Raw genomic sequence first — 25,204 nt, 5'->3', positions numbered from 1 at the left:
GTATACTTTACCTAAACCCCATATAACTTTGACCATACTGTATTAAGCAGTCACAACTATTCTTTCATATTTCACATAATTTGTCTATCTATTTTTACTTCTATCTGTCTATATCTCTGATATCTGTTCCCTTCAGAAACTCCCTCAGTGGGCTGGCCACAGCAATAGTCTCGCTATAACTAATGAACTCCAGTGCCACTTCTTAGCCTTTAATGCCTCACCCTTAAAAGAACACTGGCAGAGGGCCAGTCTAACGCAGTGTTTACAAAGGTTCCTACCCAATGTTCCTACCTACTACATTTACCTTATGTTTCTACCTCTGGTGCTAGTTCTCTGTGGGAACTCCCATCATGGGGTTGGCCATGGCAAAACCCTCAAAATTTCATTTAAGCTCTTCTTAGAAAGCTTTCTATCATTCATACTTCTATCACATTTGCCTTTTTCTTCAGCTCCCACTACAGAGGCCATTCATCTGTGTTGTTCTCATTTTTGGCATGTTGTCATAGTATATGATACTAGATTTCACATTCGTAAAGAAGAATGAAGAAAGCATATTTTCATGTGGACTTTTTAACCCCATGCACTTATCCAAAATCCACTAATTTTCAAAAAGCAACTTCACTCTCCATTGTTTTTCTAGCATTCCCATAATCATCCTAACTGAAGGCAGCTTGCAGATACTTTAACTAGTCCACATCTCCTTTTTTCAAATCAACCTTATGGTGGAATTGCTCATCTTCTGGTCGTAAGGACATATATCACTAGTGGCTTGTTCTGTAGGGTGTAAAATAGGTATTTTGTGATCCATTAACCTATTTCTGACAAAGCTTTCATGCTGATTCCTGCCTTTCTGTTCTATTGCTTTCAGTTTCTTTTGTTGATGGATCTGCAGCATCTTTGGTGTGCATTACAAGGGCATTATCACTCTGTTCTGGAAATGTGTTCTCATTGACATTGATTTTTATTGTTTGCCCCAGAGACGGGCTACCCATAGGAAAAATATCCTAAGCTCATTTCTTCTGCTCTTGATGTCTGCCCAATGTTTGCCTGGCATTTGCAGCTGGATTTTAGGGGACAACTCAAATTTCATGATGATTCAAGCCACTCACAGGCCACCTGCATTCCACATACAGAGTACTGCTGAGTGGTTGGGAATCCCAGAAAGTGTATGACCAGTTTTTTAACAACAGATTACCTAGTTTGGATTTATGTTTCACCTCCTGTAGAGTGATTAAATGTGTTTGCCTTGGAAATCATTTTGAGTAGTTGGTCCAATGCAGAATCACACAATAGACTTTACTTGATCCTGGAACGAGAGACAAAGAGGTGTAATTTCTGATGATGCAACAGTTGTTACTTCCTGTTTAGTTGTATGATGAACTTCCCATGAGGTGTTTGGCACACCCTCATCACAAACTGCTGTATGTACATAGTAAAACCACTTGTGAATCTGAGAATCTTTTTTTTTTTTATTTGTTGCATCTGGTTTGGAATATACAAAAGAATTTTCAAAATTTTATGCTGGTTGCAGCATAATCTGATGTGATATTTTATTCAGATTCATTGTCAGAACTTTTATTCTCGACAAAGAAAGTGACCTCATCCACAATATAGTAAGATGCCTGCACTATAATAGTATGTACCATTTGCTACTGGTTTTGTGCAACTAGGCATCAAATAATTTGCTCTTTACATTACTTATTTCTAAAGTTTAGTAACCTTAGTAATCCTATTTGTAATCAAATAGTAATGTTATCATATTTCTTCTTATTCTGAACCTACATGTTATATATTACATTCATGAATGAAGTGCTTGTGTACCCCTTTCTTCCAAAAACATAGCTACAGAAAAACATAGCTACAGCTTTTATTATCTTTCTCAACTTATTCCACATTCCCATCCACTCTTGTATCCTTGTTTTAATGAAGCCACAATGTCTAACCCTCCATTTTATTAGACTCACTGATGCTGATAAAACACACTTGTTGAAATAACCCAACAAGCACTGAATAGCTAACCTCCCAACTCATTCATAAACTCCAACCCACCAGACATACACCACTCAAAAACCACCAGACATACACCACTCAAAAACTACAGTCCCCATACAAACATAAGTCATGTTTTCCTGCTTACACTCTGGACATCATCCATCACTATAACTCTACAAATACCATTTCATTGTATCCCAAGACCCATCATGCCAACAATGCACCAACTGTAAAGGAGATGCCAAGCATTTGCTACTCAGTTGCCCTGCACTTTCTGCACGAAGGTGCACACACAGCATCACAACATTTTATGACATGTGGTCCCAACTGGTGGATGTGGCCAGCTTCCTAAGAGCTGCAGGAGCCCCTTAAGGATAAATGGAACTCCTAGGGCAGGAAGTAAGTAATGGAATGAGGATATTCATACCAGTTTTGAACTTACTCCGCTTGTCAGTATGTATGCAGTACACAGCTTGTTGTTTGATACTTCTGGTGCACTGAGGATTGTGCTTCTCTTAATAGTTATAGGAATGTTACGTAAAAGTTAGGTTGTGTAATGATAGCCTTTAGGCCTGTCTTTGGGTTTCTCTTTGACATGGTATTCATGTTCAGGATCTTAGTTTTTGCTGTCGTTTTTTGATTTGGTGATGGATGAATGATACAGCGCATTCTTGGAAAGATCCATCAATTGGAGTAGAGCCTGAGTTATGATCTTTTTTCTTAGTTGCAGATGTGATGAAGAGGCCTGATTGGAGTTTTGCAGGGCAAAAAACTTGCTCTTCTTCAAATCTTGATTAGTTTTCAAGGTCAACAAATCTTTAGTGCTCAGTTATACAAAAGAGGGGCCCAACTTTTATTACATATCAGTGAGGTCTCACCTCTAAGAGATTGTTATTCTTAAGTGGAAAGGAGGGGATGTTTTGCATCTTTTGTGTCACAAGTTACACTAAAGGCATTATCCCTCATTATCTCTAACATGTTTGTAACTATAAGATGTTAGCTGTTGAGCAGTGATGAATACTGTATGATTCTTTAGAGTATATTATTCTTTTTTAGAATCCAGTATTTTAGTCTGTGATGACTTTTGAAAGGGTGAGGCATCCCTTCTTTTGGTTTTACTCCCTCACTCTGTTCTCTCCCATTTAGCCATGACCTTTCTAAGACTGAATTGATGAAATATTTAAGATTTGAATCATCATTACATAAACTTGTTATACACCACTTGGCTTTTGTTCAGTCACTGAAACCTTTATTGTTCAGTTATAGTTTTTTTTAACTTATTTTAGTAACTTCCATTTTCTAACTTCTAAATCCCATCCTCATATATGCGTATGATCTTGTATTGTTTAACAGGTCATTTTATATTTCATACCCTCTCAATTTAACAGCAATACCTTTATGAAACCTGGTTTACCTTCCATTTGATTTTGCAGTCTTTTTTATTCCTCTGTAACGAAAATGACATGCCAACAGGTGAAGAACGTGACCCTCCATTCGAAAAACAGGAGTCATCTTTAGATAGAACTTCCCAAGACCAAACTTTGCAGCACAACACCAAGCCCCAAAGTAATCCTTCTCAACAGTCAGATATGCAAAACAAGGTCACCTCCAAAATAGAACCAAGTGAACAAATTCAGCTCCAGACTGGTATGTACTTTTTTTTCATGGCACAGGCAGATAAAATGCCCCAGTCATGGCCATCACAGGTGAAAGGAAAGACTTAATGAGAAAGATAGTAGAAGTTAATCAGAACAGTAACATGATAAGTTTACAGATTTTTTATTAGGTTACCTATTCATCAGAGGGAAAACTTGATAATGCAGATAACTAAATAATTCATTTTTACTGTTATTACTACTTCTACCACTTTTGTTACTCCCCTTATTAAAACTGTTATTGATATAATGTATTATTTTATTCAGTACACTATTGCTCCTCTTGTGAGGTAGTATCAGGAATAGAGGAGCATTGGCTCTTTTGCATGCATCCACTCTCTAGCTGTCATGTTTAACGCACCAATACCAGAACCTGTCATCCATAGCCCCATGCTTTATTTCATGATATACCTTGACCATTTTACATGCCCTAGATCAGCCCATTGACTCCACACCTCTGACCCTCAACAATATTCAATGCCTAATACCCCAAAGCCCCTTTCACTCCATCCTTCCTCTTATCCATCTCACCCATCTCTCCAAAATGTATGAGTCAGTTTTCAGAATGGAACATTCCTCCAGTAAATCAGTATAGTGTGTTATTTTTTTCTTTCATACCTATTTGCCATTTCCTGCTTTATTGAGGTACCATCAGGAACAGACAGAGAAATAGCATTACCTATTCTTGTTCATTTTGTGAAAGTAACATGAAAGTACTGATATTACATTGCTTGATGAAATTGTTCTCATTATTCCTCTCCTCTTTCTCTTTTTTTAATGAAGAAGCTGGTGAATCTGTGTCTCCTCAAGTTGCTGAAGCCATGCTGATGCAGAGCCCTTTGGCCACATCCCTACTGCAGTCCTTCCTTGCCACATCACTTTGGTTTGGCTCACCAGAAACATCAAAAAAGAAAAAGTCAAGTAGTCAGACTAAACAGAAACAACAACATCAGGTAAAAGATTCAGTTATTATTTCTGTTTTCATTAAGTTTGCATGAAAAATTCCATGATTCATCAGTTACAATGGGGGTCTGTGGAGTTACTTTTGATTGTTGGATTATTGCTAGCTTTTAGGTTTACTTCAGTTCATTTTTTCCAGCATTCTTTGTTTTTATAAACTGATATACTTCTGTAGATAAGATAGTTGTTTTTTAAGTACAGAAAAAATTATAGGGTTAGAATCCAGTGAGAGAAAGTGGGTCTGTTAGGTAAAGTTGGATTATGTATACTTTTTAATGCTATCCAGCAAATATCTTCAGCTAGCCCAGCTGGTGATATGTGGTATCTTGTGATGCATTATTATTTTTGGCTTTTTTTTTTGTTTTTTGATAAAGGAAAGTTTCTGAAATTTATTTGAAAAGAAGTACCTGGGCTCTTCAGTGTACACCACTGAAATTTGTTTGATTCATGGCCAGTATGCTTTCACAGGATATGCATACATTAGTATCTGAGTGCTTAATAGTGTCATATAAGTGTAGAAGGTTAACTGTGAGAAACTGTCTCTTGGCAGCTAATTCAAAGTTTCATTCACATGAAAACATGTCCACAGATTTTGATTACTGTTGTATAAAATTCTGCATTTGTTTTGTGCTGCATTCAAAGGACTATGTTGATGAAACTTTCATGGTATATTTGAATGATGATGTGTAAATAAAACTTTGTAAGAAGTTCAACTTCCTAAAAAGAAAAAGAAACTCCCAGACTGCCTCCTTGTAGAAAGCCCCTGAATCAAAGTCTTAGTTCTCCAGTACAGAATATTGAAAAGGGTCTCACCTGAAACAGGTTCTATATCCCTAAGAAGGGGTCCAGACAATGCCTCAGTAGGAAAGAGGGTAAATCACAAACAACAAGTGTTCAAAGACTGTGAGGCATGACCTAAAGATGATTTGTATGAGACTTGAGGGAAAGTGGATCCACTAGACACGCCTTAGATTTGGGGGATGACTGAAAGAGCATCCTTTACTGTAGAAAGAAAAGTTACTCTGAAACGTAGCATATTGTTTGTTTGTTTGACAGCTGCAAGGAAATAGAGTTCAGTAACCTCCTTAGCAGATGCACCTAAAGGTTTTAAGCACAAGGACCTACATCAAACAATGATCAGTCCGTGAAAAAAATTATTGGCAGTCTGTTCTTTTTTTGCTCACAACTCAAATGATGGGCTCTATGAGGATTTACTCTTTTCTTAGATAGGCAAAAACTGAGGCAGTAGTCTAGCTCACAAGGCTGCCTGACAGCACGTTTCAGGAGTGAAATGCTTGGAGGGTGTGTAGCTGCCAGGGTAAAATACTATTTTTTTAAGGTAGGTGCCATGTATTATACACAAAGAATATATGGGTTAAGTGAACTGACCAGTATTGGTTTTTTAAATTTGATGGTAATGCATAAGTCTGCTATATTAAGGCCATCTATAACCAGTGTATGGCATGGATCCAAGCCACTATCCCATCATGAAATTATGAGATAAAAGTTGCCCATAACAAATGGTTTATGGGAGATCAGGGATGAAATAGACAGGCAGATTTGGGAAGTATATGTGCAAAATGTAAGTGCATATTAAAGAGTTTGGTTAAGCCTTCAACAAAATGTCTTTGTTTTTATCATATGAATCAAGATATTTTTCTTTAATTTCATTCTGCAAACACTGCTGGACTTACCCTCTGTTAAGGATGGGGTTCTTAAGGCTAAGAAAAGGCACTGGAGTTTAGTAGTTATAGAGACTCCATTGCCATGGCCACCCTCCTTGAGGGAGCTCCAGAAGGGAACAGGCATAAGATTTTGGATGAACATACAGAAAAGATTTGTTGATCTTTTAATTAAAGGATATAGTACAAACAGTCTTAAGTATGATAGGTTATAGGTAGATTTGCTTTGTGTGTCTTTCCTTACTGTGATCAACCAACTCACTTTTCTTATTTCCTACATGATTTTTATTATCCCTGGGGATAGGGGAGAAAGAATGCTTCCCACTTCCCACGTTTTCCCTGCGTGTCGTAGAAGGCGACTAAAAGGGATGGGAGTGGGGGGCTGGAAATCCTTCCCTTTCCTTTTTTTTAATTTTCCAAAAGAGGAACAGAGAAGGGGGCCAAGTGAGGATATTCCTTCAAAGCCTCAGTCGTCTGTTCTTAACGCTACCTCGCTAATGCGGGAAATGGCAGTGAAAAAAACAACTTAATTCGTATGTTCTATACATGAGCTGTCTCTCGGATTTAAACTGTCATATCTCTCCTTTCACAAGCATTCCTTACATGCATACATGACCGTGTAATTGAACTGTCTCTTTGGCAGGACTTGTCGCACTGTAGGTGTCATATTTTCATCTTATTGCATTTCTTAGTGCTCCTTTTTATCTAAGGTGTAAGAGTATTGTTTACTCTTCACTTCCCAGGTTCCTGATGATGTGACAAGTGAAACATTAGCAGTGACTGCAGCTTCAACAAAAGACAAAAAAAAGCGCCAAGAGCTTAAAAATACTGGTCAGAGTTATGTAAACACCAAAGGAAAATTGGTTGATGCAAAGCGAGTATGGCCACAAGATTGTAGCAGGTTTGTACATAGAGTACTTCTTTTAAGTTATTGTTGTTACCTTGTGTTACCTATTTACTCATATGAGAATGGAGCTTTGTACACTTATCCTTGCATTTTTATCACATAGGGTTTTGAAGATTTCAGTGCAACTTGCATTTACTCCCTCTTTGCTACACTTGTCCCATGTGTCTTACAACCCTGTTGCTCAAGAAATACTTGTTTGCATCTCTCCATACAATTTTTATGTTTGACTTGTGCCCTCTTGCTCTGGAGTTTCTTTTAACTTTAGAAAAACTGTTCTCTGTAAATATTTGGTTATTCTTGTCTCCAAAGTTCATAACTTTACACTTGTCCACATTAAACTTCATTTACCAGCTGTCTGACTGCTCTGCTAGTAAGTTAAGAACTCTTTGAATCATTTCACAGTCCTGCCTGTTTACAACTCTACCTCCTTGTTTAGTATCGTCAGGATTTTGGAGATCTTAGATCTTGGTCATTATTGTACATTATGAAAAGAATTTGGCTTAGGACCAACCCCTGTGGTACACCACTCATTATGTCAAGCCAGTCTGAGGCTTCATCGTTTAATACTATATGCTGCTTTCTTCCAATAAGCCAGTCCCTTATCCATGTACATAGTTCTTCAATTGTTCAGTGTACTTTGAGTTTATGTAGAAGTCTCTTGTAAGGTACTTTATCGAAAGCCTTTTGGAAATCTAAATATACTACATCAGACAGTACTTTTTCATTCCATTTCTGATAAATAACTTTAAAAAATTCCAGCAAATTTGTCAGGCAGGCTCTTCTGTTGCGGAAACTTTGTTGATTATCCGATGTGATTTCATGATCTAGAAACGTGACAATTTTATCTCGTATAATTTTTTCTGTTTTACCTGACACTGGCATAAAGCTAGTTGGGCAGTAGTTCAGGGTACACTAGAAACGTGACAATTTTGTCTCGTATAATTTTTTCTGTTTTACCTGACACTGACATAAAGCTAGTTGGGCAGTAGTTCGGGGTACAATTTTGGTCTCCTTTTTTATATTTAGGAGTAACATTTGCTAGTTTCCAGTTATTTGGCACCTGACCATCTAATATAGAATTGTTGAATATTTTTGTCATGGTGTATATCAACTGTCTCTTCACCTCTTTTAAAAATCTTGAGCTAAGTTAACTGGGCCATTGGAATTGTTAGGATTTACTTGTTCCAGGTATTTAAGTACTTCAGAGTTCTTTATTTCTCAAACCTCCAGCTCTTCTTCATCAGACCCTTGAAACATTTTCATTGCTTGTGGTAAAATTTCTTCAGATGTGAATACAGAGTTTAAGGAATAATTTAGTATGGTAGCCATTTCCTTCTCGTCAGTTGTTAGTGTGTCTTGTTCATTTTGTAATGGTCCAATTCCATCTTTTACTCTCTTCCTTTGTCTTATATATTTGAAGAATTCCTAAGGATTATTCTTTCAAGAAAATTCTTTTTTTTTCCTCACGTTTACTCTGTCTTATGACCTTCTAACACTCTTTGGATTTTGATTAATTCCTGGCAGTTTACTTTGGTTCCCATTGATTTGAATTTCTTGAATACAACCAAAATGTATGAAAGTTTTGAAAAGTATTTATTATATATCTCAGGTTAGATTTTGTTTTTTTGCATTGTTTGGTGTGTTAAACATTCTTTCTAATATGTGAATAATAAAGATCCTTACAATAGTCTTTTACGTATGTTTTCTGCCTTGTTTTTAAGGAGTTCTGACTAGCCAGCCAACCCCATCCCTCATTCAGATCAAGTTAATACAGACCTTGTTTGGATGAAGGTTAATTATAGCTATGATTACATTTGATTGATCTCCTTTGTAGATCTAGTTATGTTGCCTTCATTAGAGTGCAATTCAGGGCAAAAGCCAAGTGTCACTAAAGTCAAAATTTCTTTTGCGGTTTATATTTTTTATTTATTTATTATACTTTGTCGCTGTCTCCCGCGTTTGCGAGGTAGCGCAAGGAAACAGACGAAAGAAATGGTCCAACCCCCCCCCATACACATGTATATACATACGTCCACACACGCAAATTCCTAAGGTCCCTCCTTAATGTGGCTACTTTTTTACAGTATTGACTCATAGGTCCTCTCTCTATGTGAGAAATGTAAATATTGGAACATTAGATAAAGTAGTCATTAGGAACATTAGGTAGGAGTCTCTGAAAACTGCACTACAGTAGCCCTTTGCTGGTGGCATCTTAAGAGTGAGGCACTGAAGGCTAAGAAGTAGCACTGGAGATCACCAAATATGAAGACTTTCCATGGCCATACCTCTAAAGGGAACAGGCATCAGGGATACAGATAGGTAGACAGATAGATTTTTGTATCATAGGCTGAGTTATGTGAATATCCATGTAATTGCCCATAGGTAGATAGATAGATTTTTGTATCACTGGCTGAGGTATGTGAATATCCATGTAATTGCCCATAGGTAGATTAGGGCCTTAACATTCAGGAGGGTAAAAGGCTTGCATGGGATAGAGTGAACTGGAATGATGTGGTATTCAGGGGTTGATGTGGTTTCATTGGACTGAATCAGTGCATGTGTCCACAGTAAACCATGGAAATCTTTGTGGGACCTGGTAGTGGATAGTGAGTTGTGATTTTGGTGCCATTACACATGACTGCTAGAGAATGGATGTGAGCAAATGCAGCCTTTCTTTGCATGTTTGTGTCACTACCTCGCTTACATTGGAAATGGTAATGAAATATATAAGAAAAAAATTAATGACAGTTTGCATATGAAGCAGGTGGACGAAACCATGGAACAGTTTGTGGATCCTGTTTGTGGATAGGGGGCTGAGGTTTTAGTGCATTACACATTACAGCTAGAGGGTGAATGTGACCAATGATGCCTTTTCTTCTACTGGTGCTACCTCACTAATTCAGGAAATGGTGTAGATGTATGAAAAAAGAGGGAAAGATTTTGTGTGGTGCTTTAATTTCCAGAATTGAAGGTTCACTGGAGTTACTTTCATACATATATATGCATATGTTTTTATGTTTATGAGCATGATATGCATAGACATGGGATTACATCTAAATATCTCTTATTAGTCATTAACACTCCATCAGGTGTCCTTTGAAATGTAATGCCCGTATTAGTGAGGAAGAACGTCAGAAGATTTTTGCTGAATACTGGGGGTTAGCAGATTACAACCTCCAGAGGGAATACTTAGCAGCACACATGCAGCGTGAGGAGAAGCTAGGACCAAGTGGTCTCCTTCGCACTGTTGTACTGTATTTCCTTACACGTGGTAGTAACACCAAGTTGCAGGTCAGTGCTGAACTTTTGTTACATCAAATGTTTCTTGATATTCCTTGTTTTACTTTTTTTTTCATTTGGTCTCATATTCCATTTGTAGGTTAAAGCTTGCCTGTTCTCTCTTTGCTCTACATGCAGTTTTCACATTTACGTATTGCATATTTTCTTATGTTAACTGAGGTGGCACTGACAACTGAGACCCTAATTGAGACCACCTCAGTAATCTCTTTTTCCTGGTGCTGCCTCGCTAATGCAGGAAATGGTGATCATGTATAAATAGAAGAATGATTATATAATAATGCTTATAACAATGTTATTTTATATATTTATTATACTACTGGTGTACATGGGTGTCCAGTGTTGTAAATGGAAATGGTGAAGAGCTTGTAGATTTTTATGCTGAAAAAGTACTGGTGATTAGGAATACCTGGTTTAAAAAGAGATATACATAAATATATGTATGTGAATAGGAGAGATGGCCAGAGAGTGTTATTGGATTATGTGTTAATTGATAGATGTGTGAAAGAGAGACTTGGATGTTAATGTGCTGAGAGGGGCAACTGGAGGGATGTCTGATCATTATCTTATAGAGGCGAAGGTGAAGATTTGTAGAGGTTTTCAGAAAAGAGAGAATGTTGGGATGAAGAGAGTGGTGAGAGTAAGTGATTTGGAAAGGAGACTTGTGTGAGGAAATACCAGGAGAGATTGAGTGCAGCATGGAAAAAGGTGAGAGGAGATGACGTAAGGGAGGGGGGGAGGAATGGAATGTATTTAGGGAGGCAGTGATAGTTTGTGCAAAGATGCTTGTGGCATGAGAAAGGTGGGAGGTGGGCAGATTAGAAACGGTAGTGAGTGATGGGATGAAGAAGTAAGATTGTTAGTGAAAGAGAAGAGAGAGGCATTTGGTCGATTTTTGCAGGGAAATAGTGCAAATGACTGGGAGATGTATAAAAGAAAGAGGCAGGAGGTCAAGAGAAAGGTGCAAGAGGTGAAAAAGAGGGCAAATGAGGGTTGGGGTGAGAGAGTATCATCAAAGATTTAGGGAGAATAAAAAGATGTTTTGGAAGGAGATAAATATAGTGCGTAAGACAAGAGAACAAATGGGAACATTGGTGAAGGGGGCTAATGGGGAGGTAATAAGTAGTGGTGAAGTGAGGAGATGGAGTGAGTATTTTGAAGGTTTGTTGAATGTGTTTGATGATAGAGTGGCAGATTTAGGGTGTTTTGGTCGAGGTGGTGTGCGAAGTGAGAGGGTCAGGGAGAATGATTTGGTAAACAGAGAAGAGGTAGTGAAAGCTTTGCGGAAGATGAAAGCCAGCAAGACAGCGGGTTTGGGTGGTATTGCAGTGGAATTTATTAAAAAAGGGGGTGACTGTGTTGTTGACTGGTCGATGAGGATATTCATTGTATGTATGGTTCATGGTGAAGTGCCTGAGGATTGGCGAAATGCATGCATAGTGCTATTGTACAAAGGCAAAGGGGGTAAAGGTGAGTGTTCAAATTACAGAGGTATAAGTTTGTTGAGTATTCCTAGGAAATTATATTGGAGGGTATCGATTAAGAGGGTGAAGGCATGTACAGAGCATCAGATTGGGGAAGAGCAGTGTGGTTTCAGAAATGGTAGAGGATGTGTGGATCAGGTGTTTGCTTTGAAGAATGAATGTGAGAAATACTTAGAAAAACAAATGGATTTGTATGTAGCATTTATGGATCTAGAGAAGGCATATGACAGAGTTAATAGAGATGCTCTGTGGAAGGTAATAAGAGTATATGGTGTGGGAGGTAAGATGCTTGAAGCAGTGAAAAGCTTTTATCAAGGATGTAAGGCATGTGTACAAGTAGGAAGAGAGAAAAGTGATTGGTTCCCAGTGAATGTTGGTTTGTGGCAGGGGTGCGTAATGTGTCCATGGTTGTTTAATTTGTTTATGGATGGGGTTGTTAGGGAGGTGAATGCAAGAGTTTTGGAGAGAGGGGCAAGTATGCAGTCTGTTGTGGATGAGAGGGTTTGGGAAGTGTCAGTTGTGGTTCGCTGATGATACAGCGCTGGTGGCTGATTCAGGTGAGAAACTGAAGAAGTTGGTGACTGAGGTTGGTAAAGTGTGTGAAAGGATAAAGCTGAGAGTAAATGTGAATAAGAGCAACGTTATTAGGTACATTTATTAGGTACAGGGACAAGTTAATTGGGAGGCAAGTTTGAATGGAGAAAAACAGGAGGAAATGAAGTGTTTTAGATATCTGGGAGTGGATTTAGCAGCGGATGGAACCATGGAAGCAGAAGTAAGTCACAAGGTGGGGAAGGGGGCAAAGGTTCTGGAAGTGTTGAAGAATGTGTGGAAAGCAAGAATGTTATCTCAGAGAGCAAAAATGGGTATGTTTGAAGGAATAGTTGTTCCAATGATGTTGTATGGTTGTGAGGCACGGGCTATAGATAGGGTTGTGCGGAGGAGGGGGAATGTGTTGGAAATGAAGTGTTTGAGGACAATATGTGGTGTGAGGTGGTTTGATTGAGTAAGTAATGAAAGGGTAAGAGAGATGTGTGGTAATAAAAATAGGGTGGTTGAGAGAGCAGAAGAGGGTGTATTATTTGGTTTGGTCACATGGAGAGAATGAGTGAGGAGTGGAAAGTTTTGTGAGGCATGGATGTGGAAAGGGGGCTGTTGTTTCAGTGTATTACACATGACAGCTAGAGACTGAGTGTGAGCAAATGTGGCCTTTGTTGTCTTATCCTAGCGCTACCTCGTGCATGCGTAAGGGGAAGGGGTTGTCATTTCATGTGTGGCAGGGTGGGGACGGGAATGGATGAAGGCAGCAAGTATGAATGTGTACATTTGTATATATGTATATGTCTGTGTATGTATATGTATGTATACGTTGAAATGTATAGGTATGTATATGTGTGTGTGGGAGTGGGAGGCAAGTTGTTAGAAGCAGTGAAAAGTTTTTATCGAGGATGTAAGGCATGTGTACGTGTAGGAAGAGAGGAAAGTGATTAGTTCTCAGTGAATGTAGGTTTGCGGCAGGGGTGTGTGATGTCTCCATGGTTGTTTAATTTGTTTATGGATGGGGTTGTTAGGGAGGTGAATGCAAGAGTTTTGGAAAGAGGGGCAAGTATGAAGTCTGTTGGGGATGAGAGAGCTTGGGAAGTGAGTCAGTTGTTGTTCGCTGATGATGCAGTGCTGGTGGCTGATTCATGTGAGAAACTGCAGAAGCTGGTGACTGAGTTTGGTAAAGTGTGTGAAAGAAGAAAGTTAAGAGTAAATGTGAATAAGAGCAAGGTTATTAGGTACAGTAGAGTTGAGGGTCAAGTCAATTGGGAGGTAAGTTTGAATGGAGAAAAACTGGAGGAAGTAAAGTGTTTTAGATATCTGGGAGTGGATCTGGCAGCAGATGGAACCATGGAAGCAGAAGTGGATCATAGGGTGGGGGAGGGGGCGAAAATTCTGGGAGCCTTGAAGAATGTGTGGAAGTCGAGAACATTATCTCGGAAAGCAAAAATGGGTATGTTTGAAGGAATAGTGGTTCCAACAATGTTGTATGGTTGCGAGGCGTGGGCTATGGATAGAGTTGTGCGCAGGAGGATGGATGTGCTGGAAATGAGATGTTTGAGGACAATATGTGGTGTGAGGTGGTTTGATCGAGTAGTAATGTAAGGGTAAGAGAGATGTGTGGAAATAAAAAGAGCGTGGTTGAGAGAGCAGAAGAGGGTGTTTTGAAATGGTTTGGTCACATGGAGAGAATGAGTGAGGAAAGATTGACCAAGAGGATATATGTGTCGGAGGTGGAGGGAATGAGGAGAAGTGGGAGACCAAATTGGAGGTGGAAAGATGGAGTAAAAAGATTTTGAGTGATCAGGGCCTGAACATGCAGGAGGGTGAAAGGCGTGCAAGGAATAGAGTGAATTGGAGTGATGAGGTATACCGGGTCGACGTGCTGTCAGTGGATTGAATCAGGGCATGTGAAGAGTCTGGGGTAAACCATGGAAAGCTGTGTAGGTATGTATATTTGCGTGTGTGGACGCATGTATATACATGTGTATGGGGGTGGGTTGGGCCATTTCTTTCGTCTGTTTCCTTGCGCTACCTCGCAAACGCGGGAGACAGCAACGAAGCAAAAAAAAAAAAAAAAAAAAAATGCGAGTGTGTGGGCATTTTATATGCATACATGTATATGTAGGTGGGTTGGGCCATTCTTTCATCTATTTCCTTGCACTAACATGGGAGACAGTGAGGGTGGATGTGCTGGAAATGAGATGTTTGAGGACAATATGTGATGTGAAATGGTTTGATCGAGTAAGTAATGTAAGGGTAAGAGAGATGTGTGGAAATGAAAAGAGTGTGGTTGAGAGAGCAGAAGAGGGTGCTTTGAAATGGTTTGGTCACATGGAGAGAATGAGTGAGGAAAGATTGACCAAGAGGATATATGTGTCAGAGGTGGAGGGAACGAGGAGAAGTGGGAGACCAAATTGGAGGTGGAAAGATGGAGTGAAAAAGATTTTGAGTGATCGGGGCCTGAACATGCAGGAGGGTGAAAGGCGTGCAAGGAATAGAGTGAATTGGAGTGATGTGGTATACCGGGGTCGACGTGCTGTCAGTGGATTGAACCAGGGCATGTGAAGCGTCTGGGGTAAAACATGGAAAGTTGTGTGGGGCCTGGATGTGGAAAGGGAGCTGTGGTTTCGGTGCATTATTACATGACAGCTAGAGACTGAGTGTGAACGAATGGGGCCTTTGTTGTCTTTTCCTAGCGCTACCTCGCACACATGAGGGGGGAGGGGGTTGTTATTCCATGTGTGGCGAGGTGGCGATGGGAATAGATAAAGGCAGACAGTATGAATTTTTTTTTTTCTACTATTCGCTATTTCCCGCATTAGCGAGGTAGCGTTAAGAACAGAGGACTGAGCCTTTGAGGGAACATCCTCACTTGGCCCACTTCTCTGTTCCTTCTTTTGGAAAGTGAAAAACAAGAGGGGAGGATTTCCAGCCCCCCGCTCCCTTCCCTTTTAGTTGCCTTCTACGACACGCAGGGAATACGTGGGAAGTATTCTTTCTCCCCTATCCCCAGGGATAAGTATGAATTATGTACATGTGTATATATGTATATGTCTGTGTGTGTATATATATGTATACATTGAGATGTATAGGTATGTATATTTGCGTGTGTGGACGTGTATGTATATACATGTGTATGTGGGTGGGTTGGGCCATTCTTTCGTCTTTTTCCTTGCGCTACCTCGCTAACGCAGGAGACAGCGACAAAGCAAAATAAATGAATAAATAAATAAATATTTATTTATTTATTATACTTTGTCGCTGTCTCCCACATTAGTGAGGTAGCGCAAGGAAACAGATGATAGAATGGCCCAACCCACCGATATATACATATATACACATGTACACATTCATACTTGCTGCCTTCATCCATTCCTGTCCCCACCCCACCACACATTAAATGGCACCTCCTTCCCCCACATGCGTGCGAGGTAGCGCTAGGAAAAGACAACAAAGGCCACATTCGTTCATGCTCAGTCTTTAGCTCTCATGTGTAATGCACCGAAATCACAGCTCCCTTTCCACATCTAGGCCCCAAAAAACTTTCCATGGTTTACCCCAGACGCTTAACATGCCCTGGTTCAATCCATTGACAGCACATCAACCCCGGTATACCACATCGTTCCAATTTACTCTATTCCTTGCATGCTTTTCACCCTCCTGTATGTTCAGGCCCCGATCGCTCAAAATCTTTTTCACTCCATCCTTCCACCTCCAATTTGGTCTCCCACTTCTCGTTCCCTCCACCTCTGACACATATATCCTCTTTGTCAATCTTTCCTCAGTCATTCTCTCCATGTGATCAAACCATTTCAATACACCCACATCTGCTCTCTCAACCACTTTCTTTTTATTACCACACACATCTCTCTTACCCCTTCATTACTTATTCGATCAAACCACCTCACACCACATATTGTCCTCAAACATCTCATTTCCAACACATCCACCCTCCTCCACACAAACCTATCTATAGCCCACGTCTCGCAACCTCATAACATTGTTGGAACCACCATTCCTTCAAACATACCCATTTTTGCTCTCTGAGATAACGTTCTTGCCTTCTACACATTCTTCAATGCTCCCAGAACCTTCGTCCCCTCTCCCACCCTGTGACTCACATCCGCTTCCATGGTTCCATCCGCTGCTGAATCTACTCCCAGGTATCTAAAACTCTTCACTTCCTCCAGTTTTTCTCCAATCAAACTTACCTCCTAATTGACTTGTCCCTCAACCCTACTGAACCTAATATCCTCGTTCTTATTCACATTTACTCTCAGTTTTCTTCTTTCACTTACTTTACCAAGCTCACTTACCAACTTCTGCTGTTTCTCACCCAAGTCAGCCATCGGTGCTGTATCATTGGCGAACAACAATTGATTCACTTCCCAGTCCCTCTCATCCCTAACAGACTGATATATCCACCCCTCTTCCAAAACTCTTTCATTTACCTCCCCAACCACCCCATCCACAAACAAATTAAACAACCACTGTAGCATCACACACCCTTGCTGCAGACCGACCTTTATTGGGAAGACCCCTACAAGAAAAGTCAATGTTGTACCATAAGTTTCATTGTCTGTGATGCGGGAATAATTTAAAGCCAATAGTCTGGTGAGACTGATCTTGTAAGGTTTGGATTAGTAGATCATCAGTTATGAATGCTACTTTAAAAGCTGTATCATACGGTTTTAAACTCACAAGAAAGCTAGCTCTTGTGTCTTGAATTTCAACATCTTCCCCTAAGAATAAATGAAATAATTTGTCATAATTAGTATCCATAAGATTTTAACCATCATGTTTCGACTTACTCTTTTTCTGTGTTGGAATCTTTCTGCCGCTGGATTGAAATGAAAAAACAAAGCTGAAATTATGATAGCTAGACACCATCCATGAATGGTTCAAACTAAAGCAATCTGAAAATGCATCACTATCAGACCAGGACTGATTGATATATTCTTTTCGCCTTAATGTAGTTGTTATGGATGGTTACAGAAATGCAATACTATAAAACATTCATGTGGTGTAAATTATCAGGGTAATCTCTCATGTAGCCAGCATTTTTATATATCCAGCATCATCATTGTCAAGCAAATAATGGATAATAAAGCTCTTCCTATACTGAGAAACATTTAAGGAATGGTTTTAAGTAGAAATAATGCCAGTTTTTCTCTGTCACAGTTATTCTCCCAGAATTATCTAGTTCACTTTTACCTTCCACTCTGACCTTGTAGTGGATGTAAACCTCTTCAAGTTATTTTTTTAAGTTTTCCTAATGGTTTAATCACCCATTTCCCTGGATCCTCATTTGTTCTTTTATGCACATGTACCATCTTCTTTAGTCTTTAAGACTTCATATTCTTCATCCAATGCTTTCTCTTCATAATTATTTTCCAGATGGTTCAGCTTTTCCTCCCCTTCTTTCTTTCTTTTTCTCAGCCAATTGTCAGAAGCTTTAATTTCACAATGCTATTCCTTTCCTGTAACCTGCTTCTACATCCCTATGCATTGTGTATTTTTGGACAGTCTTGTGTTAAGATACTTATTTCCAAAACTCATTAACTCATTTGTATGGGGTTTTACAGGTTTGTCGCCAGTTTTTCTTAAAGACCTTAGATGTCTCTGAAAAAGCATCAAGAATTGTCTTGGAAAAAATGGTGCGAGGAGAATTAGGAAGTGAAGGGGGCACTGCCACTCCACCGCCTGTTAGTACTCGACCTCAGTCCTCACAAGAAGACCATCTTTCTTGCAAAAATGGAGATGAAGGTCATCTAAGCAATGAAGATGATGAAGCAAAAAGTGAGGGCTCATCATGAGTTTTAGCAGTGATAATTTGCACTGATCTTTTTTTAGTATGCTGTCTGTTTCTACTTAGGCTGAAACAAATAAGAATTTTTTATAAATGGACACATTACATAGACTTCATCATGTTAGATTAAAGAATTGTAATTATGGTGAAGGGAAAACTGCAGTGATATGCTGACATCTAATCTGATGATGGTTTGGGAACAAAATGTTTTTGCTGCAAAGATTATATTTTTTTTATTTTGAATGACAGAAAAACTAATGCAAATTCTGAAGCCTCGAATGAGTTTATTGAACAGATTAAGGTGGCAGCTGGAAGAAGAGATTGACATGCCAGTTTATACATTCCTCAAGTCAAAGAAGGAACACAGACAGATTGTATTGTATATCCCATTTCATAGGGAGTGATCTCAGGCCCAAAGGCTAATGCACACATTATTTATATGTTTATACATGTCTTTACATTTTAAGCTAAGATATGATTAAAGGAAATATGGTACTGCAGTTAAACAAGCCTCTTTGATACAGACTACACTGTGCCTTGTGGTTGTGATTGTGTGACATCTGGACAAAAGGCATAGACATTTACTAACTCCATTATTTCATATTTCTTACCATAATTAAGGTATGCTGCACTTAAACCTTATTCATTCATGTTGATCATCACAGTACACTGTACATTTATTTTCACTTGTACCCAACTCGCCTGCATCTTGTTTCACTTATGTTTATTTATCCACCTCTTTATGTGGTACCCCTCACTTCAGTCATTAATATCACTTTAGCCATATTGTATATCCCCTTTTTCTGCATTCAGAGATGGGAAGTATGGTTAGAATCTTCCAAAGACATTTTGATTATCACCCCATTCTTGTGCTTTTAAGTGTCGAAAACTAAGTGCACAACATATACATTAGGATTTTACTAGTTGGTTCGATTATTGTGTGGAGATCATCACCACTTGCTAGCTCTAAGCATTGGGATTTTTTGAAAAGAAGAAAGAAAGCTGTGGTAAGCATGCCATATACAACAGGAAAAAGTACAAGTAGGAGGCAGTAACTGGAACAAATAGAGAACATTCAAATTTGATGAATTGGTAACCAGAGAGAAATAGATATGGCACTTTTAACATATGTATAAAGTTTGAGAGAGTGTAGCAGACCAGTACATGGTGCTGGGGTGTGATTATAGCCAAAGAGGAGTAAAACGAGTAAGGAGTTTAATTCATTTTTACCTTTGGAGCATTTCTGTGTGCATCCAAGGCACAGAGATTTACCACTCAAATGTGATTTTTTTTACATTCTTAGGGCTTTTACTAGTTTTGCCCATGATTATTATCCTTTCTTTTGTTCATAAACTCAGCATAGTCTTTAACCTGTATACCTGTTAAATGTTAGCATTCTTTACTTATCTATAGTGTGCTATCTACTTGGGTTTCAGGAGGGTTAGTGATGGCTATGTTGTGAGCCAGTACTGTAGTGGTTGTCAAGTTGCACTCCTCTTACCCAGGTAGCTGTCTTTTCTTTCTGCCTCTCTCACATGTGGACTACTGGCAATCTATCCATAAACACAATCTATTCTTGTCATACATGATACTTGACAACGATCAACTCGCACAACTCATTCTTCATAACTAGAATATCCTGTGGTGAGTGTAATGCAGTTGCCTTGCCCTTTAGCAAAATGGTAGGTGCATTAGGTAGATATATTAGCAAAAGTAGGAAGTAGGAACGTTAGATGGAGCATTAGCTAGAGTAGTAGTATTAGCAGTTTGGAGTATTAGGTAGAAGTAGGTAGCAACAGTGTGTAGGGGCCACTGAAAATGCTATGCTAGAGTTACCCTTTGCAAGTGGCCTGTTATGGGTGAAGCACTAAAGATTTGGAAGTGACATTGGAGGTCACCAGTTTTGGAGACACTTTTTGCCGTGGCAACCCCTTGAGGGAGTTACGAAGGGGACAGGTATCAGAGATATAGATATGTAGTAGATACACATCCTGGTTTTGGATTTAAGTAATAATGGTGCCTGTCTCCTTTTTTGATGCAGCCTCACAAAGAAGGGAAAGCTGAGAAAATGTGTAAAGAGAACATTCAAATTTTTGGGCTGATGCTATTCAGTATTTGAATGAAAAGAGTCCAAGCTCAGACAGGTTATGGTTTTTATTGCAGAAAAATTTAGTACTATGAGTTGATCAGCTCTATGTGACGCATATGGATGACATATGAATATTCTTAAGAGCTTTTGAAATGATGAAAGGCATTTGTAAGAGAAAATTATGCATAAGTGGTTTGAAGTAAATGTGGTGGTGCAAAAGGTATGTGTGAAACAAAGTGAAAGTTGCTTTGATTGTTGTATCCAGATGATACTCTTTTGTTAACTGAGTGATAGAAAGCATTGGGTTGCTTTGATGATGTATGTAGTAGTAGGCTTCTGATAGTGTCTAGTTTTTGAAAGAGTTGGGATGTCACAGTAATAGCATTAATGGTGAAGATCAGGAAGCTGTGGATGTGGATGTTGTAGTCATGGAAGTCCTAGTGAGGATTATAGAGAAAAAGGTAAATTTGAGAGAAAAGTCGTGCAAGGGAGAAAAATTGGAGTTGAGCTGAAGCATAAAAAAAGAAAAATCTGAGTACAGTGTGCAAGAACTTGCATGGAATACTAGTCCTATTTTTGATGTGTGCATATAAAGCCCAAGTTTATATAGGACATGATAAGGTAGAAAATAATTGCAGAAAGGCTGGTTAATTTGGGAAGTATGTTTAAAATTAGGAGGATACAGTTAAGAAGAGAAGGATGTTTAATGTGAAGAGATCATTAAAAGGTGAATGTATAGGAAGAGGACTGTGGAAGAGATGGTTGGATGGAAGCAGTAAGGGAACTGCTTGCAGTGATGCTAGAACATGGTTTGGGATGAATACCATGGAAGTGTTTTGCCATTAAAGGTGGTGTGAACAAATAATAGTCTAACTTGATAAATCAAGGTATTATACAAAGAAAAATACAAGAAGCACTCACAGAATTGGAAGTTCATGGGTTAAAGTTGTGCTTGAGTGAATTGAGAGGATTTATGTACATATTTTTTTTTTCACTCTATTCGCCATTTCCCACATTAGTGAGGTAGCGTTAAGAACAGAGGACTGAGCCTTTGGGGGAATATCCTCACTTGGCCCCCTTATCTGTTCCTCTTTTGGAAAATTAAAAAATTTTGCTTTGTCGCTGTCTCCCGCGTTAGCGAGGTAGCGCAAGGAAACACACGAAAGAATGGCCCAACCCACCCTCATACACATGTATATACATACACGTCCACACACGCACATATACATACTTATATATTTCACTGTATGCATATGTATACATACACAGACATATTCATATATACACATGTACATAATTCATTCTTGCTGCCTTTATTCATTCCCGTCGCCACCCCGCCAGACATGAAATGACAACCCCCCTCCCCCCACACGCATGCACGAGATAGCATTAAGAAAAGACAACAAAGGCCACATTTGTTCACACTCAGTCTCTAGTTATCATGTATAATGCACCGAAACCACAGCTCCCTTTCCACATCCAGGCCCAACAAAACTTTCGATTGTTTAGCCAAGACGCTTCACATGCCCTGGTTCAATCCATTGACAGCACGTTGCCCCAGTATACCACATCGTTCCAATTCACTCTGTTTCTTGCACGCCTTTCACCCTCCTGCATGTTCAGGCCCTGATCGCTCAAAATCTTTTTCACTCCATCCTTCCACCTCCAGTTTGGTCTCCCACTTCTCCTCGTTCCCTCAACCTCAGACACATATATCCTCTTTGTCAATCTTCTCTCACTCATTATCTCCATGTGACCAAACCATTTCAATACACCCTCTTCTGCTTTCTCAACCACACTCTCTTTATTACCACACATCTCTCATACCCTTTCATCACTTATTTAATCAAACCACCCCACACCACATATTGTCCTCAAACATTTCATTTCCACCACATCCTCCCTCTTCTGCACAACCCTATCTATAGCCCATGCCTCACAACCATATAACATTGTTGGAACCACTATTCCTTCAAACATCCCCATTTTTTCTTTCCGAGATAACGTTCTCGCCCTCCACACATTCTTCAATTCTCCCAGAACTTTCACCCCATCCTGTGACTCACTTCCGCTTCCATGGTTCCATCCGCTGCTAAATTCACTCCCAGATATCTAAAGCACTTCACTTCCACCAGTTTTTTCCATTCAAACTTACTTCCCCCTATATGTATATTTATTTATTCATTTATTTATTTATTTATTTATTTATCATTCTTAATCGCCATCTCCCGTATCAGCGAGGTAGCATAAGGAAACAGATAAGGAATGGCCCAACCCACCCACATACATATGTATATACATAAACGTCCCTACACTCACGTATACATACATATATATTTCAACGTATACATACATATGCATACACAGAAATATACATATATACACATGTATATATTCATACTTGCTGCCTCCATCCACCCCACCACACATGAAATAGCATCCCCCCCCCAATTAAACTTACTCCCATAACTATAGAGTGGATCAGGCATATACTAACTTGGAGATCATTCATAAACATTTTTAACTTATTCTGATTGTGTTAAAATCAACATAAACTTTTATAAATGATTTTTACCTCTTTGAACACTAAAGTGGTTCATCAAGTGAGACCATCATCTCATTTTATACCACCTTTATACCATTTACGAAATGCTGCCTCTGCATTCATTTCTGAACCACTCACCTGACATTCTTCTCTGAAATATCACCAACCATGATCATGTCTCTCTGCATCCAACCAAATTTCAGTTCTCTTTACCTTTCCTGCTTGTCCTTTAACTGTACCACTATGAATGATGTTGATAAGTGAGCTGTATACATCATGTTCTTGACAACCATATCATCCTAAAAGACATTCATTCATGAGCCATCCTTACAATTTCTCCACGCATTGTCTCTGTTACCCTTATGTTTTATCAATCCTGAATCTACAGACTTGGATTTTGCATCCATATACAAGAACTGGGACAATTATTCCTTCATGCAAACTTTATCACAGTCTACACACTTTTCATTCACTAAAGCTTTCTGTGCATCTTCAATTTTTCTCCCTTGCATGACTGAACTCACAACTCCAACTTTACAACTATCATCTTTACTAACGTGTACTCCAAATATGTTAACCACAGCATTCAGTCCTTGACCTTTTCAGATCCATTCATATTACACTGTGATGTGCATCTTTCAAAAACTAAAAAGAAAAATGTCTCTCACTCACCTTGAGCATTATGCTCCTGCATATGTCATCCAAGCAGTTCACCAGTACTTGGTTTACCCCATGGAAATGGGAATGGCATTAATGATAGATTGACACTGAAGGTTATTGATATTTGTGGAGTTTTATTGACCATAGGACTTTTTCAGTGTACTTTTCCAAAGCTTTAGAGACATAAATCATAATCCAGTTAATTAGAGAATTAGTGGATGATAAATTGGTAGGATGGTCCACAGTAAAAGTAGACCTGAAGTAGATATCGGTAGTAGACTCTCAGGGTATCTTAGTAACTACCTTTTATATTTAGGATTACTCTTTGAAACTTGAATTTTGGTGCCTTTATAATCCAGGAATTGCATGTGTAGCTTTGTATGTACATGACTGGATTCAAAATTTATCCTGTTCATGACATTACTTTTCTTAAAGGAATATCCGTGTTAGAGAGGTTTAAGGGAACATAAGTGAAACTTGGTTGAATGAAGCTGTTAACTTCTGTAGAGAAATTTCTACAGTGGGAAAACTGTGTGCTTGCAAGGTTGCTTGGAGGAAGCGTCAGGTTTGAAGTTAGAAAGGTGAGTATCACAGTGAACTGTACTAATCTGTACTTCTGTTCTTGAGTTGAGCCTTTCATTGTTATTAAAGATTCTACATGAAATATTTTCATTAGTATAGTTACAGTAACTCAGGGTAGGATTTTTAGTGAGAAGTGGGATAAAATGAAGACATCTCGGAGATATAATGTTGTCTTCATAATGATGAAAAACATTGTTTAACATGACTATAATGGTAACAGGTTCAGTTTAATTGGCAAATGTAAATGTGAGATGGAATGTCTATCTTAAATAATAAGATTAGAAAGATACAATGACTGTGATACAGAATTTAAAGACTTTCTTCAGTTTTACTCTCTTGACAAATGTGTCCAGTGTATATGATAGAGGTGATAGCCCCTTTATTATCTCTGTGTTAACAGGAATAGAGTTAAGATCATGGATGATTAGAAATACCCTGCATGGGTCATTGTGTTAACAGGAATAGAGTTAAGATCATGGATGATTAGAAATACCCTGCATGGGTCATCTGTCAATAATTTTAATTGCAAGTTATAGGGAGGCTAAGTCCATGTTTATTTCTTGTGAGGATTGACAGATAAAAATAATTAACTGGTGATTAAATAAAGGGGGTGACTGCATTGTTGACTGGTTGGTGAGGTTATTTAATGTATGTATGACTCATGGTGAGGTGCCTGAGGATTGGCGGAATGCGTGCATAGTGCCATTGTACAAAGGCAAAGGGGATAAGAGTGAGTGCTCAAATTACAGAGGTATAAGTTTGTTGAGTATTCCTGGTAAATTATATGGGAGGGTATTGATTGAGAGGGCGAAGGCATGTACAGAGCATCAGATTGGGGAAGAGCAGTGTGGTTTCAGAAGTGGTAGAGGATGTGTGGATCAGGTGTTTGCTTTGAAGAATGTATGTGAGAAATACTTAGAAAAGCAAATGGATTTGTATGTAGCATTTATGGATCTGAAGAAGGCATATGATAGAGTTGATAGAGATGCTCTGTGG

The 25,204-nt window shown here is 38.9% G+C and overlaps 1 protein-coding gene across 1 annotated transcript in view; it reads left to right on the top strand.

The window, feature by feature from the left end:
* LOC139746659 (uncharacterized) overlaps window positions 1-20,951 on the top strand; it is a 38,660-nt gene extending 17,709 nt beyond the window's left edge. Inside the window, exons 7-11 of the mRNA XM_071658103.1 lie at window positions 3,466-3,639; window positions 4,431-4,600; window positions 7,033-7,190; window positions 10,286-10,487; window positions 18,109-20,951. Coding sequence (XP_071514204.1) covers window positions 3,466-3,639; window positions 4,431-4,600; window positions 7,033-7,190; window positions 10,286-10,487; window positions 18,109-18,339 — 935 coding nt within the window. The 3' untranslated portion in view covers window positions 18,340-20,951. The remainder of the gene's footprint in view (window positions 1-3,465; window positions 3,640-4,430; window positions 4,601-7,032; window positions 7,191-10,285; window positions 10,488-18,108) is intronic.
* Window positions 20,952-25,204: the final 4,253 nt, after the last annotated feature.

The sequence above is a fragment of the Panulirus ornatus genome, chromosome 65 (genome assembly GCF_036320965.1).
Source record: "Panulirus ornatus isolate Po-2019 chromosome 65, ASM3632096v1, whole genome shotgun sequence".
Taxonomy (NCBI): domain Eukaryota; kingdom Metazoa; phylum Arthropoda; class Malacostraca; order Decapoda; family Palinuridae; genus Panulirus; species Panulirus ornatus.
Note: the sequence above shows the minus strand (reverse complement) of the source record. Positions and strands in the feature narration are given on the sequence as shown.